Below are 15,477 nucleotides of genomic sequence, written 5' to 3' on the forward strand. Positions count from 1 at the left end.
GCCCCCGGCAACTGCTGCCCCCAAAAATGGAGCTGGAGCCATCCCAGTGTGAGCTCAAACCACCAACCTTTCAGGTTAACAGCCAATCGCAGTAAACTGAGACGAACACTATGTAGATAACATGAAAACATAGTCTCTCTGTTGTTTTTAAAGTATTATCTTCTCTAACCTCTCTTGTCTAATTTATTATTACAGAACCTTTTATTTCAGCATTATTTAGGACCCCTCTTTGCTAAGAGTTTGCACGCAAGCACCATGAGGCAATATACAATCAATGTAGCACTACAGACCGCACAGTTTTAGACCATTTATGTGAGCGGCTGGGAACTAAATTAAAAGGGCTTCTAAACAATGCCCTGCAGTAACACTCCATTAATACAGGGGAGTTAGATGCTCCCTGTCCCAGATCTCTGATGTACAACGAAGGCCTGGGTGATGAATGCTCCCAATTCAATCCAGGGCAATTGTTCCCTTGGTCCACATCCATTCTTGGTGCTGTGGACTTTAGCCAAGTCCTCAGAGATTCCTATGGGGCAATTACTAACTTTTCAAGCACTGGATGATGTGCTAAATAACCTCATTGTCTGCTCGATATGAACTGTATCTGTGTCCAGTGCCTGAGCCTCACATGGGTCTTCGCAAAATTCAGAAGGAGATGTTACAGGAACACCAAAAAAAGTAAAACAATCAGTCCGAGTGGCTAATGGAATGGTGTGGTATTAAAATGGACAGGTAAACACCATCTACTTCCACGTCATAAAAAAATAACAAGTAGTAGTAGTGTATACATGAAAACAACTGCATTAATAGCAACAAACACAAAAATATTTTCATATTATCTACCACCGTTAATGACCTTGTGAATAGCAGTTTAATACAGAGACTTTGAGCTTATGATTCAAGCCTCTGTGCAAATGACAGTAAAATAACTGTAAAATAACAGATTTCTTCGGTAAGTACTTCATCCTGATGGGGTCACGACGGGTCCAAAGCCTATACAGAATCAACGAGCGCTGGGCAGGGAGACAGGACATTATGTATGGGGTATTTCATGGAACAACATAGTGGTAAGAGTTAAGGTTGAGTTCATTAAGTTTTAAAATGTATTTTAAAATTTACATTAATGCACATTTCAAATATACGTCGTGAAATTTGTTTTGATTCCTTGCAGTGACAGGACTAATTCAGCTCAACATCACACAACACTCATGGTTTAGTCTGCCGCACACCACCAACACCTGCTGCTTTCCAACTGTTAAATGCAATTTTCCGACTGCCACTATTTTCAGACTCTTTTATGTATCTTTACACTTATATAGCGCCTTTCTAGACACCCAAGGACGCTTTACAACCCACACTGCTCAGAACGCTCAGAACACTCAATCCACACACACACTGGTGAGAAGCGGCAGCCAAACGCGCACAGCGTACTCTCGACCAGGAACGACCGTCCACCTGGAGGACTGCATCGGGCACTAGGGTTTCACCCAGGACAGAGTGCCAATCCATATCTGGGCTCACACACATTCACTCACACACCAGGACAGTTATTAGACAGAAGCCAATTCACCTACACTCCATGTTTTTGGACTGTGGGAGGAAACCGGAGTCCCCGGAGGAAACCCACGCAGACACGGGGAGAACATGGAAACTCCACCCAGATGAGACTTGAACCCAAGATCCCAGCGCTGGGAGGCGAACGTGCTAACCACTAAGCCACCGTTTTATTTTATACAATGTCATTACTTTGGGTTCTCATGATTTTTACGACGACTGGGAGAGCACTGAACCACTAAACAATCCAGACAATTACATGTGGGCTCATAATCCTATATTAAAGCGGGTGTTTAAACCCGTCTTGTCTAAGTGTCCTGTCAAAGTTCACCTAGGCTCCAGCCAAAGAGGATTATCCTTCCACCAGCAGCTATGCCATGTTACAGTCCCTGTGCTTAGTCACTGCTGTGAGCCTTGATTCAATGTTGTCTCAGTCCAAGCTAAGAATGAACCACGCAACGTAAGTCAAACTTTGCTAGCATTTCAAAAAATAAACCCAGACTGACGAGCAATGGAAACATTCCATCATCTTTACAGACAAAACATATAAATAATAAAAAGTCTTTCAAATGATACTGTTGTCAAATTATATTAAAGTAAACCAATACCACATAAACATGGCCACAATTTAGGGCGGCAATAACACAGTGTAATTTTGTGTCGCAGTAACACAGCTCCAGGAACCTGGAGGTTGTGGGTTCGAATCCCGCTCCGGGTGACTGTCTGTGAGGAGTGTGGTGTGTTCTCCCTGTGTCTGTGTGGGTTTCCTCCGGGTGACTGTCTGTGAGAAGTGTGGTGTGTTTTCCCTGTGTCTGTGTGGGTTTCCTCCGGGTGAATGTCAGTGAGGAGTGTGGTGTGTTCTCCCTATGTCTGTGTGGGTTTCCTCCGGGTGACTGTCTGTGAGGAGTGTCGTGTGTTCTCCCTGTGTCCGTGTGGGTTTCCTCCGGGTGACTGTCTGTGAGAAGTGTGGTGTGTTCTCCCTGTGTCTGTGTGGGTTTCCTCCGGGTGACTGTCTGTGAGAAGTGTGGTGTGTTCTCCCTGTGTCTGTGTGGGTTTCCTCCGGGTGACTGTCTGTGAGGAGTGTGGTGTGTTCTCCGTGTCTGTGTGGGTTTCCTCCGGGTGACTGTCTGTGAGGAGTGTGGTGTGTTCTCCCTGCATGTGTGTTGCATCAGGGTGTAAGCCTTCCTTGTGCCAAATGATTCCGGGTAGTCTCCAGATCCACCATGACCGTGAACAGGATGAACTGGTTACAGAATATGAATGAATGAATGTGTGAAATCAAAATAAAACTACAGTTTAAAGAGTTAACTTTCTTATTTCCACAAATCTGTCATGCCTTAAGGGAGGGTGAATTCACTGTTTTCTGTTACCTTATTAGTATGAAGTTTCCAACATGACCAATTTCATAATATTTCAACAAAAATCCTATAATACTCATTAAGCCCTCTTGTCCACAACTTCCCTATATTTGGGAGGCTGCCTTGATTAACAGAGATGAAGAAGAACAAAGTCAAGCTGTTATTCTAAAATATTCTTAAAAATATATTATATATTTGTGGTATCTCTAGACAAAAATTTAATGACCATGTTGTGTATATAACCATATACTTTCAGGTGTCATGTGACAACAATAACTATAGCTATATAACAAATTGCATTAAATGCAACATATATTACTGTCAAGGACTTTTTTGAAAGACGGTGTCAAGATGCAAAACTGAGTAAACACTGCTTAAAAACATGATCTCTTTTCAGCCTGTGTGTACAGTATGTACCATGACTGGCTTTATTAATGCTAACCAGCACCACCTAATAAAACTAAGGAGTCAGTGGATAATTTACACATCCTAGCTCTTTGTGGCCCACGGAGTCACATATGGGTTCCTTATGCTTCAGCAAACAAATCCTCTAAGCATCTGCTAATCCGAACTGAGGTGACACATCCACTAGTGTTCAGTTAGCATTCCTGAAAAGAGTTTCACGCTCTTCACAAACTGAAAAAACAAGCCAAGTTCTCAGTGATGGCAACAGTCAAGTAGTTGCCATGGAGACAGCATAGGGTCAAAGGGCAGGGGGGGGGGCGGTTTCCTGAAACACATAAAGCCACCCACCCACCTCCTACTTCCCTTTATTTCCTGCTCCCTACGCAGCCAGGGGACATGGGAAATACATTGTGATACGTAGACTAGACTAACAGGATACAGTCCACTTTCAACGCGACTTCCAAGTCCACTCCATGTGAAGAGTTTCCAACTAGGCATACAAAGAATGCATGACTACAGGGATATGTAAAATATCAGTAACCTCAGCAATGTTTCCTTGATCTGTACATAAGCTTGATTTGTCTGTGCAGCTACACACTTGTATTTGAAGTTTTGGCTATGCACTCTGGGCTTATTTGTCTCATTAGGCCTTAATCCAAGTCCGGTGTAGACAATTCCAGTGTATCATAAATTAAACAACATCTACTTCCATCCAAGTAACCTAAGTACAGAAGAGACATTCCCTCAGTGCTGATATAGAGTATAACATCACTTGGACTTTTAAATCTACATATATCTCTCAACTATATAGACCTATATATATAGTTCATGGAGGAGGATTTTAAATGTGGGCTCTACAGAAGCAGCAGTGACCTTAAGCTTCTGGCAGGTTTAAATCCTTCTACAGAAAAACATACAATACAAGTGTCTGCCTGTGCTAATGTAGACCTACACAAAGCAGCACGCTAGAGTGCAGGACAGTGTTTGTGCTGCTTGGCCACTGTCCAGTTCCAGTCCAAATGGGGGACTGTTGTGTGCGCAGAGCCAAAATAATTTTTTACTATACAAACAAATCAAAATCAAAATCCTAAGACAAGAACTGGAAGTCTAGGAATACTTTTGGAAAGTATAGCAGAATAAAGCAAAACCCCCACTTCAGTTTTAAAGCAACAGTATGTAGAATTGAAACATTAAAAATTACAGCTTCAAAGTCATTGCGATTGAGCCTCTGTCCTTGCTACACTGGGCTCAGCACAGCAGAGAACACACTATGTAAATGTTGCAGTAGGGTAGGAAACATCCCCACTTGATTCCAGGACAGTGCTGTAAAAGTGAATTACACTCTGCAAATGCCCAGGTAAAAAAAAACACAATTCTTACTTTATGTTCCTTTAAATTGGGCTGCTACAGAAATAGCTATGCGCTAGCTTGTTGTTGCACAGCTGTAACCCAAATTGAAGTTGCTTTAGATTAACCTTAGCTGGGATTCCAGAGGATCAATAGTCTATGCAAAGGCACATCATGAAGAGGCCTTTATTAATAGTCAAAAATGCAATGCTGCCAGATCAGCTTAGCAAGGCCACTCACTCTTTAGTAGGCCATTTACAAACACACCACCAACACAACACCTCCATCTTCTCACTGAAGCTAACATTAGTGCAGAAATTTCTAACAGGCTTGTGTGTATCTAATAATCAGCGTCAGTCTGCACTCTTTCAGAGCTTATTATTACAGTGTGCATGTGAGCAGTCTAGTCCAAGTATGTGGAGTCATCATGTATCTATTTAGAATTATAGTTGTAGAAGTTAATTTCAAAATAAAAGTGCCTACATGCCTTGAAATTGGCTTTGATCCTAACTGTGCATCTACATATTGTCGCTGTCCAAAGACAAACATTCATTCATTCATTGTCTGTAACCCTTATCCAGTTCAGGGCGGCGATGGGTCCGGAGCCCACCCGGAATCACTGGGCGCAAGGCGGGAACACACCCTGAAGGGGGCGCCAGTCCACGCGAACACAGAGAGCCAAAGACAAACATGTATCCCCAAAATTGTAACTTTACCAGAGAGTGGAAGTCAATATAAAACGATTTTTAATCCAAGTCATTTTGGAGCGTTTTTATTGGTCCATTCATCACTAATTTTTCACGCAGTGTGAAGAACAGCTGCTGAGTGTGATGTATTAAACTAAAATGGAAAAAATATAGTTATTTGGACAGCAACAATAAGCCTAAATTCATTATGCATGTATCTATGAATATGTATTTCATCTCTGTAAATAGCTCAACACACCCTTATACTGCTCAGCTCAAGCTGATTGGTTCCTTAGGTTTATGATGTAAGAAATCCTGTCTATCTGAATACATGTTTTTGAGACTATTTGGAAAGCTGCAGTTTCAAGAATAATCAACACAACACGTACATTTAACAACACACCTAGCTAACAATTAATGACAAACACTGGGTTTAAAGCAACACAGTGTAGTGTTTTTTCCCTTAAAGTTACAGCTTCAAAATCACTGCGACGCTCCACTGACCTGTAATGGGGAGAACAGAACCACATGTGAGCCACACAGGCTCAGTACTGCAGAAACTGCACTGTGTAACCTCTGGAGGAGGGTAGGAATACATCCCTCTGCCCTGTTGATTTCAGGACAGTGCTGTAAAAGTGAATAACACTCTGCAATCGCAGGTGTAAAACCACCAGTATTTACTTAATGTTCCTTTAAGCGCTATGAATGAAGTAACAGCTTTTAATAATGACACTAACTCCTCTGACAGGCGACTGACTAGACACTACCAGTTGCCCACTGACCCTTAGTTACCTATTATACATCCTTCATCACTTTCTACAGGCTTTTATAAGTAGACTCCTTTACATAGGCTACTGTACAACTGTAACCAAACACATGACTATCCACACTTCTCAGGAGCTGTTTACAGCTGCAGTATCCTTCAACACCGGCACCGACCAGAGCTTAAGCCACTCACAGCACACTCTTAAGCTGACTACAAGAAGAGTCGAATAAGCGCATGTAAACACAACCTACTCCCAGTGCGAGTGCGTCCCTCAGCAGACCCGAGTGCGGACGTGTGCTTCGAGGCGATCCAAGCGCTGAAAGTCCCGCGGAGAGATCCCCCCCCTGTCCTCCTCAGACCCTGTCTCCTCCCGCAGCTCCGGCTCTGGACTGAAGCGAGGAGAAGGGACGATGACGTCACCGGTAACCGAGCGACTCCAGCAGCTGTCGCCTGAACTGATAACTGAACAGCGGAAGGGACAGGAAAACACCTACTCCACAGTGCGGCTGGCTGGGTCACAGGAAACGATCATTGGAGAGCATGCAATAACTTTAAACCTAGGTAACAACGCCTAGCATGTTGTTTTTATTACTATCTCCTCAGCTACAGAAGCTAACAGGCTGTCTGAGCGTTTCAGGTGGACAGTAGTGTTAGTAATAGCAGTCCATCAGTTTTAGATAGCTACCTTTTTTGGCTCTGTCTTGACTCACTGACTTCAATAAAAAAAGACTTGACTGAAGCCAGGATGCAGTCTCCATGGTGTCCAAGGTGTGCCTCAGATGCAAATGTGAGGCTCATGCATTTTTAATAGGCTTGCAATTTAAAACTTTTAGAAGTATTCCCGAAGTAGAAACCCTACCCTCCATTGAAAGCCAACTCTGTTTGTAAATCTAATTAGGGACATCTGATACATGCCTGTGTTTTCAGTTTAGGATCAGGTTACCAAGAAGGCTAGGCTAATACTGTCACTAAAATGTTCATATTTTGTTTTTCGGTTACAAGGCCATGAATGTGTGGCCTGATGAGTTAACACTATAGATTATGTTTCTGAGCAAGAAAATATCTCCCAGAAATTAAGCTCGGGATTAGTGTTCCTCAGCTGTGCTAAGTGCATGGGTAAAGAAGGATATGTGATTCGCTAATGGGAGGTGAAATTTTCTCTAACCATCAATTTCTTACAAAGTAATTTACTTTCCAAATTGTCGCATATAAAACTTAAACACAGCATCATTTATAATTGATGACCTCACAGCAGATGTCAAATGCTGGGCTTGAGACAGGTCCCAGAGGTTGAGAACTAGCATGAATCCCTCCGCTACTGTTGTACCTATAAAAGGACTGAAGTGTTATATTTTAGTCTTCTCCACTGATGGAGCGCCAAAACATTACCCCCTAAGTCACAGCGTATTAAGATTAAGGCCCGACACATTCCATATGTCGGTCTGTTTACAGAGCAGATGGGGACTTCAGCAGAGCCCTGGACTAATAGTTGATTAAAGAGCTACTTAGTAAGTGCATGCTGCACTTTGTCTCATTATCTCTTTAAAGCATTCTTGTAAAATACAAGAGAGAAGGACAGAAAGAGTAGATCTGAAAGTATGTTTATTTGAATTCAGTATTATCATACATTATTAAATGACCCCATTCAACGAGAGTCAAAAACTAATAAAGAAAAACAAGAACTGGTCATCTACACCCTTGACTTTTTAATGAGACTGACCTAAGCTTCTAGAAAAGATAATAAGAACTGCGATAAGAATTAAAGACATGGGAGCAGTCAGTCTCCTGAACAAAGTGCTTGTTGCTGGAGTCTAAGAATCAGCATTTTGATCATTTTTCTCTTTCTTTTCACAAGCTTTTGTGGAAACCAGTAGCTTAGATCCACAGCAGGGTGCAAAATCTGTGGTGGATTCTGGAAAAGAACAATAGAAATATTTGCTTTATTGAAATTAACATTCCAGAAAATGACCAAAACATAAAAGTAAAAACACTGTATTAGCAACCCCAGACAATAGCTGTGGCCTGGTGGTGAGGGAACTGGGCGTGTAACCGGAAGGTTGCTGGTTTCATCTCCAGAACCGGCAGGTCATGACTGATGTGTCCTTGAGCAAGGCACCTAACCCCCAACTGCCCCCTAGGCGCCGTGGCTAGGGCTCACAACTTCCGGGCATTTGTGCTCACTGCCCCCTAGTGTTCACTAGTGTGTGTAAATGTGTGTTTCACTGCACGGATTGGGTTAAATGCAGAGATCAAATTCCTCTGTGTGCAAGCAATGTGGTTCTAATTCTAAAAGTAATTAAAAAAAATGCCAGGACATATCTAGTGTAGATTTGGCTAATTCCCCTTTTACCTGGAGATGCTAGTCAAAGGCTAACAAATACTGGAATTCAAAAATCAGCAAAAGCTTTTTCATAAATAAACACTTCCATGTCTTCAATGAATGACTACAAACAGAGCAAGTGGAGAAAAAGTCTTGCCAAATAATTCATTCTGGGTAAATGTGGACTTTAAAGGAACGTCTACAAATTTTGGGGAAAGAAAGCTCTAAGCTCCATGTCTTTTAAGGTGGAACGATATGTTTGAGGGCATATAATGATTGTTGTTTATATGTGGATGAAGTTTAAGTTGTGTGTACATTTTTATTAACTGTCTGAATTCCAACAGAAACTCATTTGTAACTCGAGTTGTTTAGTTTTGTAGCACTGTCAGTAACGCAGTTAGCAGTCTCCCGAGTTTGGAGACATTTCCACCTTAAGTGATCCAACACAGCAAAATTATGTGAATATTACCCACATACGGAGCAGTAATAAAGCAATATCCTTATTCTGGTTCGTGCTTTTCAGTGTTTGGACTCCTCTCCATTGTTAAAAAAAACTTCCAGATGCCTCTGCCACAGGGGGGGGAGAGAGAGACAAGCGTATCAGACCTACCGTGATAAAGCTCTCCACGTACTGCAGAACATAAACCCCGCAGTCTGTCTGATTGTCCTGCTGTGGGACCCGTGGACTCCATCCACTCATAGCTCCTTTTGTAAAACATCGCCAAGATCCCTTTTTCCTCCACCACTCCATTTCCAAGTATCTTTAATTCATATTATTATACACACAGAGGCAAACATGATGCAAAGATACTAAATATCAAACAATGTCCAACAGCAAGCTACCAGCTACACCGGCAGATAGAACTTACTCTTGCAGTATTTCCACCACCGCTGGTTTGGAACCATGACTGAGTGAATCCATAATGAGAATGCAAGGCCTTTAAAGAAGAAACAAACACAGTAAACAAGGTAAAAATGACTGTTATTATACTGTGTTTTTGAAATACGCAACACCGTGCTTTTGATCTTACTGTTTGGAAACTATATTGAGGACGTTTCTTCTGCTGGTGCCTTCATACTATAAAAGAAAGCATTTATATTATTTTATTGCCCTCCATTACTTAATTCATTCATTCTTTGTAAGCACTTGATCCTGTACAAAGTTGCAGTGTATCCAGAGACTACCCGGAATCACTGAGTGCAAGACGGGAACACACCCTGGGTCATGGAACAAGGGGAAACAACATTACCTGAAATTCATCCTCCATGTCATCATCTGAAAATAAGCAAAATCCTTTGTCGCCGTGACCTACAAAGCAAACATCAATAAATATTTAAGCAAAAATGCTTTGCATCCATTGAAATACACTTCTTAATAGAAACCCCATTTTGCTTCGCCATATTCCTTCAAGGAAGACACTGGAATTTCCTTAAGGGCAATCCATTCGACTGCAGTGAAGTGTATAAGACAAGCTCTTGGAGCTTTTCAAACCCTTCCATTTTCAAACTTAACCAAATGCCAGTCAAAGCTCTCTATAAGAAAGAGCAGCAAAACATTTTCATTTGTTACACAACTCCTGGTCCAACACTAGCTTGCAAGTTACAAAGTGGCTACCTCACAAGCAAAATGAGGCTAAACAGGAAGAGGGTAAATAAAAGCCCACCTCAACTTGTGAAATTGCGTGAAAACTGCGTGAAATTCTGCATCAAATTGATGATTTAAAATGAGTCCTTCGAGAATGTCATACAATAACAATAATGAAGTGATTAAAATATGAGCACTCTTCTGCATTCTGCTTCATTGTGGCACCACAAGATACAACATCAAAAAAGTGACACTATTGAAATGTAGGGTTTTATAGAATCATTTACATAACTACCAAAACAAAACAAAATTACCTATGGATGCGCTCCACCTCGAGAGCTGCTCAGAGGTGCTCTGTCTGTAGAAGAGTGACATGGGGTTGCAGGGAGAAGGGCTGGGAGTATAATCCATGCTCTCCTCATTGTCCAGAGGGTCCACGTCATAACTTGGTGATACTCGGCCAGGGAAGCAGATGATGGCCAAGTACCAATGAGCTCTGGAGGGGCGGAAACAATCTTGTGTAAAGGTCTTTGCGATTTTAGGCTGATACAGCACCTAGCAGATCCCCCACTGTTCTAATAGTTCAGGGGATGTTATTTTTTGGGTGTTTTAGTAGTAAGACAAGACAGAACAACAAACTCCCTATTACGAACATTACACCTCACCCCCACACACAACAGTGGAGAAACAGAGAAGAACTTTTCAACATTTTCCCGCTCGTTTGTCACGTTACGGTAACTGTTGCTTAGTATTGAATATGACAATTGTCCCTTCCTTTAAAAATATTAATACACCTATTAGTACACATAATATATGTCAAATCTGAAAGGCAAGAAATCCTAAGAGGCCAATAGTGACCCACTGACCTGAAACGCGTTCAGAGTTGGAGATTTTACCTGCATGAAACTGTCGGAAAAAGTGAAACTCACGACTGGTTAATAGGAACAAAAACGAAGTCCTTCTCAAAAAGGTCCAAATGCCGGGTCCATGTTTTCACTCGGTTATGCCTCCTCTCTTGCATGCTGTTGGGAGTTTGGGTATGTAAACGTTTGGAGGATAAGGAGAAAGCTTTAAGAAAGTCTAGTCAGGTTCAGGTTCCATACTTACGATAGGCCTGTGGTGTTCAGATGATCTTTCTGTGTAAGGCTTTTGTAGAAGAAGGAGCTAAACACATGACACCTACTAGCATCCTCCCTCTGTAACTTCTCACAAATTAAATATCTGAGAGACCAACAAAATTAAATAAAGGTAAAGGGTTCAAACTGAGATACGTAAGACTTCCAAGACCACAGTTGGCTCTTACTTCAAATAGAAGTCCACTATCACGTCATTCAGGAATTCTCCCTCATTGAGGCAGTGGAAGTCCTCTTCATTAATTGAAAATCCTCCTTTGGCTGGAGGAGGTGGATAAACAACCAGTCTAAAAAACAACAGTTACTCTTTACAGACATTACTAGGTTTACAATGAAATCACACTACCAGATAAAACACACTGACATTTTGGCAGGTGGATGGGCTGAAGAGGGGCATTCTAGTACTGCATCATCATCATCATCATCATCATCTTTACTGTCGGGGACGCTGAGGGTTGTTGTTTCACTCTGTGTATTAGTGGAAAAGGCTAATCAAATAGAGGCAGGGAAAAATCTGTTCACCAGAAAAGGTACAAACATATATTAACTTATTTAAAGGGGACATATTGTGAAAAACATCACTTGTTCAGTGCATGTACACATTAATATGGCGATCAAGAACCCACCAACCCACACGCTGTGAATCAAGACCGCCCAGTCAGTTCTCTGTGGGCTGCCTACATCAGAAAATGGGATAAAATGGGCCGTTCTGATTCTGCTCAGCTTTTGACATCAAGTGCTGAGACAGAGTCTGTAAACAGTGAGCGGCTCATTATCATTTAAAGGAACAGGTGCTGAAAGTGGGCATTCTGAACAGGGCAGTTTAGACAGGGGGAGAACTGCTGTGGGGCTGGTGGGGTTTTGACCAAAGCAGGTCACAGACGTTTGATTAAGAACCAGAATTGTGCTCCACTGTGGAACAGGGCGTGAATATGTCCCCTTTATCTCATTTAACTGATTTAGACCATTTCTAACCTTTGCAGCAACTGAACTCAAAGGAAGAAACTCATCCACCTCATCCACAATCAGAACATCCTGGAAGTTGAAGATGCAAAGAGTGATTGTAAATGGACAGTAATAATTAAAAAGAAAAATTAATCAAAATATATGAACGCAAAAATAAAGGAAGAAATTCGCAAGTTAAACAGGTTAAAACCTACCTCCATTTTGTGTGACCGCTGACAGGCCTTTAGTCTGTCATTGGCTTCCTCAAAAGTCAGTAAGGCTGGGAAGTTGCTGATGTTATTAAGCCTGCTAATCTCTGCGAATATCTCTTCCAGTCTGATTTTTTCCAGTGCAGTTGGTTCACTCTCAAAGATGAGAACAACATATTTTTCAGTTTGCTCTAAAATGGGAAGACACACATAAATATGAATTTCATGTTTTAATAATTATTTTTCCAAATAATTCATTCATTCATTATCTGTATCCGGAGGAAACCGGAGCACCCGGAGGAAACCCACGCGGACACAGGGAGAACACACCAACTCCTCACAGACAGTCACCCGGAGCAGGAATCGAACCCACAACCTCTAGGTCCCAGGATCTGTGTGATTGCGACACTACCTGCTGCGCTACAAAGTTTACTTCTCCTGACATCTGTCAAACCCAGACACATCTATCAGACGCCACACACATTTATAACTCCAGAGAAGGTGTTCACATCTCAAGAACGTAAAATATTTGCCACTACACAAAATGTCCCAATATTATTTGCTGTTTGGTGCAGATATCAAAATAGATAATGTTTCTAAAACTGTACAGTTTTTTTGCCATATCCCAAGGATTGTACAGAAAACCATGCCCTAGTAGGAAATAAAACCAGTGGCAAAAAACTCACTCACTTATACTCTGGAAGATTTCTGTATCTGTGGATATACCAAGCTGTTTCTTCAAACTACAGTATTCTGCAGACGTGGTCTGCAGAAACAGAGCCTGTAGATTATGGGCTGTACACCACTCACAGCTGGTCAGCTTACATGCTGTAATTCGAACTTTTGCAAGAAATAAACAAGGTCAAAGAGCGTAGACAAAGCTGAGGAAATTATATTAAATATGCTTTTACTTTAGTAACAAAACGAGTAAGCACTACAGAATGTAATGTGGTATTTACACATAAAGTAGATAATATCCCCAATTTAATGGAACTGCAGATTGAAATCTTTGTAAATAATGCTCCTTACCTTTATCAGGAATTTCAATGTACTCCACTGAAAACTGCAACAGCAACCCACAGTAAAAGCAAATGATTTTATGTTTAATGATGGGCCTTAGTAACTGAACTGAGAAGACAAGATTAAAGCAAGCAATCAATGCTCACAGTGACAGATCCTCTGAAGTTCATGTCCAATGTCCCAAGTTTAAGACTTCTGATACTGAGTGTAACTCTGTTAAACTTCAGGTACCATAACCTTTTATCAGCTGTTGACCTTGCCTTGCGTTTGATTGGGACAAGGTCTCCCATCTGGAAATGAACACACATTCTTAGGTTACACTGGCACCATCAGCCAAAATATTCGTACAAGTTAATCTGAATATTTGGGAGTACCTGGTCTCTCATGCGATACTTTCGAGGAGTTTTGATCACATACTCTGGATCAGTGCAAAACGTCCGTTCTTCTGAGTCTGCATCTTCATGGCTTATAGCTGGACCTGTCAAACAAAGATTTTATTGTTTTTGCTAACTGATTTAAATGTTCAACATTTCAGAATAAGACAGCGCTGATTTACCAGGTTTAGAAAAACATACTTACCTTTTGTGTTAATCAGAAACATCTCCTCAGACCCAGTATGCTGTGCCAATTCAGGTCCATCTCCTGCTCCTATAGATGCAGGCCAGTTAAAAGTTGTAAAGTCCAAATTAAGTTTATTTCTTATTTATTTTTATCATTATTTTGTACCATTCTTCTTCAAGCCAGACTCAAGACCATTCTGGAAGTGGCATCTCTGCAGGGCAACACCTTGGTCAAACTTTCACAGTCTTTGTGATAAAGTGTCTTACCTTCCTTTCCTTGTTGTATGTGTCTCATAATCCAATAAATGTAGATCACTGAAAAGGAAATCAATCAATTATCATTCTGCCTAAACAGACAATAATGCAAAGAGAGAGAGAGAGAGAGAGAGAGACTTTATTTATCCTAGAGATAAATTTGAGAGCGTAGTGTGTATTGTTCTGCTATGTGTGGATCAGACACAGCAGTGCTACTGGAGTTTTGAACCCCTTAGTGTCACTGCTGTAGTGACAACAGGCCACAAACAGAAAATATCCAGCCAATAGTGTCTTGTGCCCATTGATGAAGGACTAGAGGACGACCGACACAAACTGTGAAGCAACTGACAAGTCTCTGACTTGGCACCTACAAGGTGGACCAGCAAGTTAGTTGGTAGTCTAACATTGTGGACTGTGAGTGAACACAGTGTTTAAAAACTTTAATAGCACTGCAGTGTCTGATCCACATAAACCAGCACAACATATATCCAGTACCAAATAACACATACCTTTTTGGCTTTGTGGTGGTCCTGAGCACTGAAGAACAGGGTGAAAGGGGGCCTTACAGTGTACACACAGCAACAAACGGGCTACAGTCTGTAATTGTAGAACTACAAATGTAAGAGTAGAAATACAATAGAACAAGTGTTCCTGTAAGATCAGTAGAGCTGGGAGGTGGACATTGAGTGTTTGGCTACGTTTCTTATTTAAATAAACTCCCACTTTGTAACGTTAAACCGTCGATAATGAGAGGACAGAATTAAAACATATGGATGGTAAACAAGTGAAATTAGCAACAAACTCGGTGTACTGCTTTAAATGTAAAAAATAATTGCATAAATTATGCTAATTAACTAAAGGCTAACCTTTTTTTGTAAACTGAACAGCTGTGCACATACTGGTTGTTATGAACTAAATATTAATTAATATCATTATTTATGTTAGTCTGGCGTTCAAATTTAGCCTTAATAATACATACCATTTAATTAAACTTAGCGTAAAGTGAGTCTCTAGTTGGTTTTCAATGTAAACAGTCGTTAGAAGACTGTAGAGAGCGCTCATCAACGTCTGCGCCATTAAGTGGCAACAGTTCTGCGCATGCGCCAGGTAACGTTCATATTACATTATAAAAACAGAACATTTTAATGTTTTAAATATTTATTCCCATAGATGTCAGGATTTATTTCTTTAACTTTTAGGAGCAAGCCAAGAAAATGAGACTCTTATTCACCCCCTGTGTTGCTGCAGTTAAACTATAAACTTTGGTCCGTGTACCTTCCGTTAATTGGTTTTCCATTTCTATTCTTGCCATAGAAAAACGGAGAATGACACAT

At 41.1% G+C, this 15,477-nt stretch overlaps 2 protein-coding genes across 4 annotated transcripts in view; both read right to left on the minus strand.

Moving 5' to 3' along the window:
* Positions 1 to 6,499, minus strand: part of myo6b (myosin VIb) — a 46,946-nt gene extending 40,447 nt beyond the window's left edge. Inside the window, exon 1 of the mRNA XM_066684497.1 lies at positions 6,368 to 6,499. The gene's annotated coding sequence lies outside the window, so the exon portion shown is untranslated. The remainder of the gene's footprint in view (positions 1 to 6,367) is intronic.
* Positions 6,500 to 7,712: 1,213 nt separating this feature from the next.
* senp6b (SUMO specific peptidase 6b) lies at positions 7,713 to 15,445 on the minus strand. Of its 3 annotated transcripts, none has more exons than XM_066685543.1 (20): positions 15,419 to 15,445; positions 14,653 to 14,740; positions 14,156 to 14,203; positions 13,908 to 13,976; positions 13,703 to 13,806; positions 13,475 to 13,618; positions 13,338 to 13,371; positions 12,999 to 13,148; positions 12,315 to 12,499; positions 12,130 to 12,189; positions 11,519 to 11,622; positions 11,325 to 11,441; positions 11,129 to 11,242; positions 10,951 to 11,043; positions 10,336 to 10,517; positions 9,687 to 9,745; positions 9,468 to 9,514; positions 9,306 to 9,374; positions 9,047 to 9,197; positions 7,713 to 8,028 (listed from the first exon to the last, which is right to left on the minus strand). In XM_066685543.1, exons 3-20 carry the CDS (start codon positions 14,181 to 14,183, stop codon positions 7,894 to 7,896), a joined length of 1,845 nt encoding a protein of 614 aa, XP_066541640.1. In that variant the 5' UTR covers positions 14,184 to 14,203; positions 14,653 to 14,740; positions 15,419 to 15,445; the 3' UTR covers positions 7,713 to 7,893. The 3 variants fall into 3 exon arrangements, with proteins under 3 accessions (XP_066541640.1, XP_066541625.1, XP_066541634.1); XM_066685528.1 differs by lacking the exon at positions 15,419 to 15,445 and adding an exon at positions 15,123 to 15,237; XM_066685537.1 differs by lacking the exon at positions 15,419 to 15,445 and adding an exon at positions 15,123 to 15,233 and having other exon boundaries at positions 14,653 to 14,754.
* Positions 15,446 to 15,477: the final 32 nt, after the last annotated feature.

The sequence above is a fragment of the Hoplias malabaricus genome, chromosome 1 (assembly GCF_029633855.1).
Source record: "Hoplias malabaricus isolate fHopMal1 chromosome 1, fHopMal1.hap1, whole genome shotgun sequence".
NCBI lineage: Eukaryota > Metazoa > Chordata > Actinopteri > Characiformes > Erythrinidae > Hoplias > Hoplias malabaricus.

Coding starts and splice junctions, on each gene's coding strand:
- senp6b (XM_066685528.1), bottom strand. Junction 13,372..13,474: donor ACTTCAGAGGATCTGTCACT/GTGAGCATTGAT, acceptor TTGCTGTTGCAG/TTTTCAGTGGAGTACATTGA. Junction 12,500..12,998: donor AGAAATCTTCCAGAGTATAA/GTGAGTGAGTTT, acceptor TTCCCATTTTAG/AGCAAACTGAAAAATATGTT.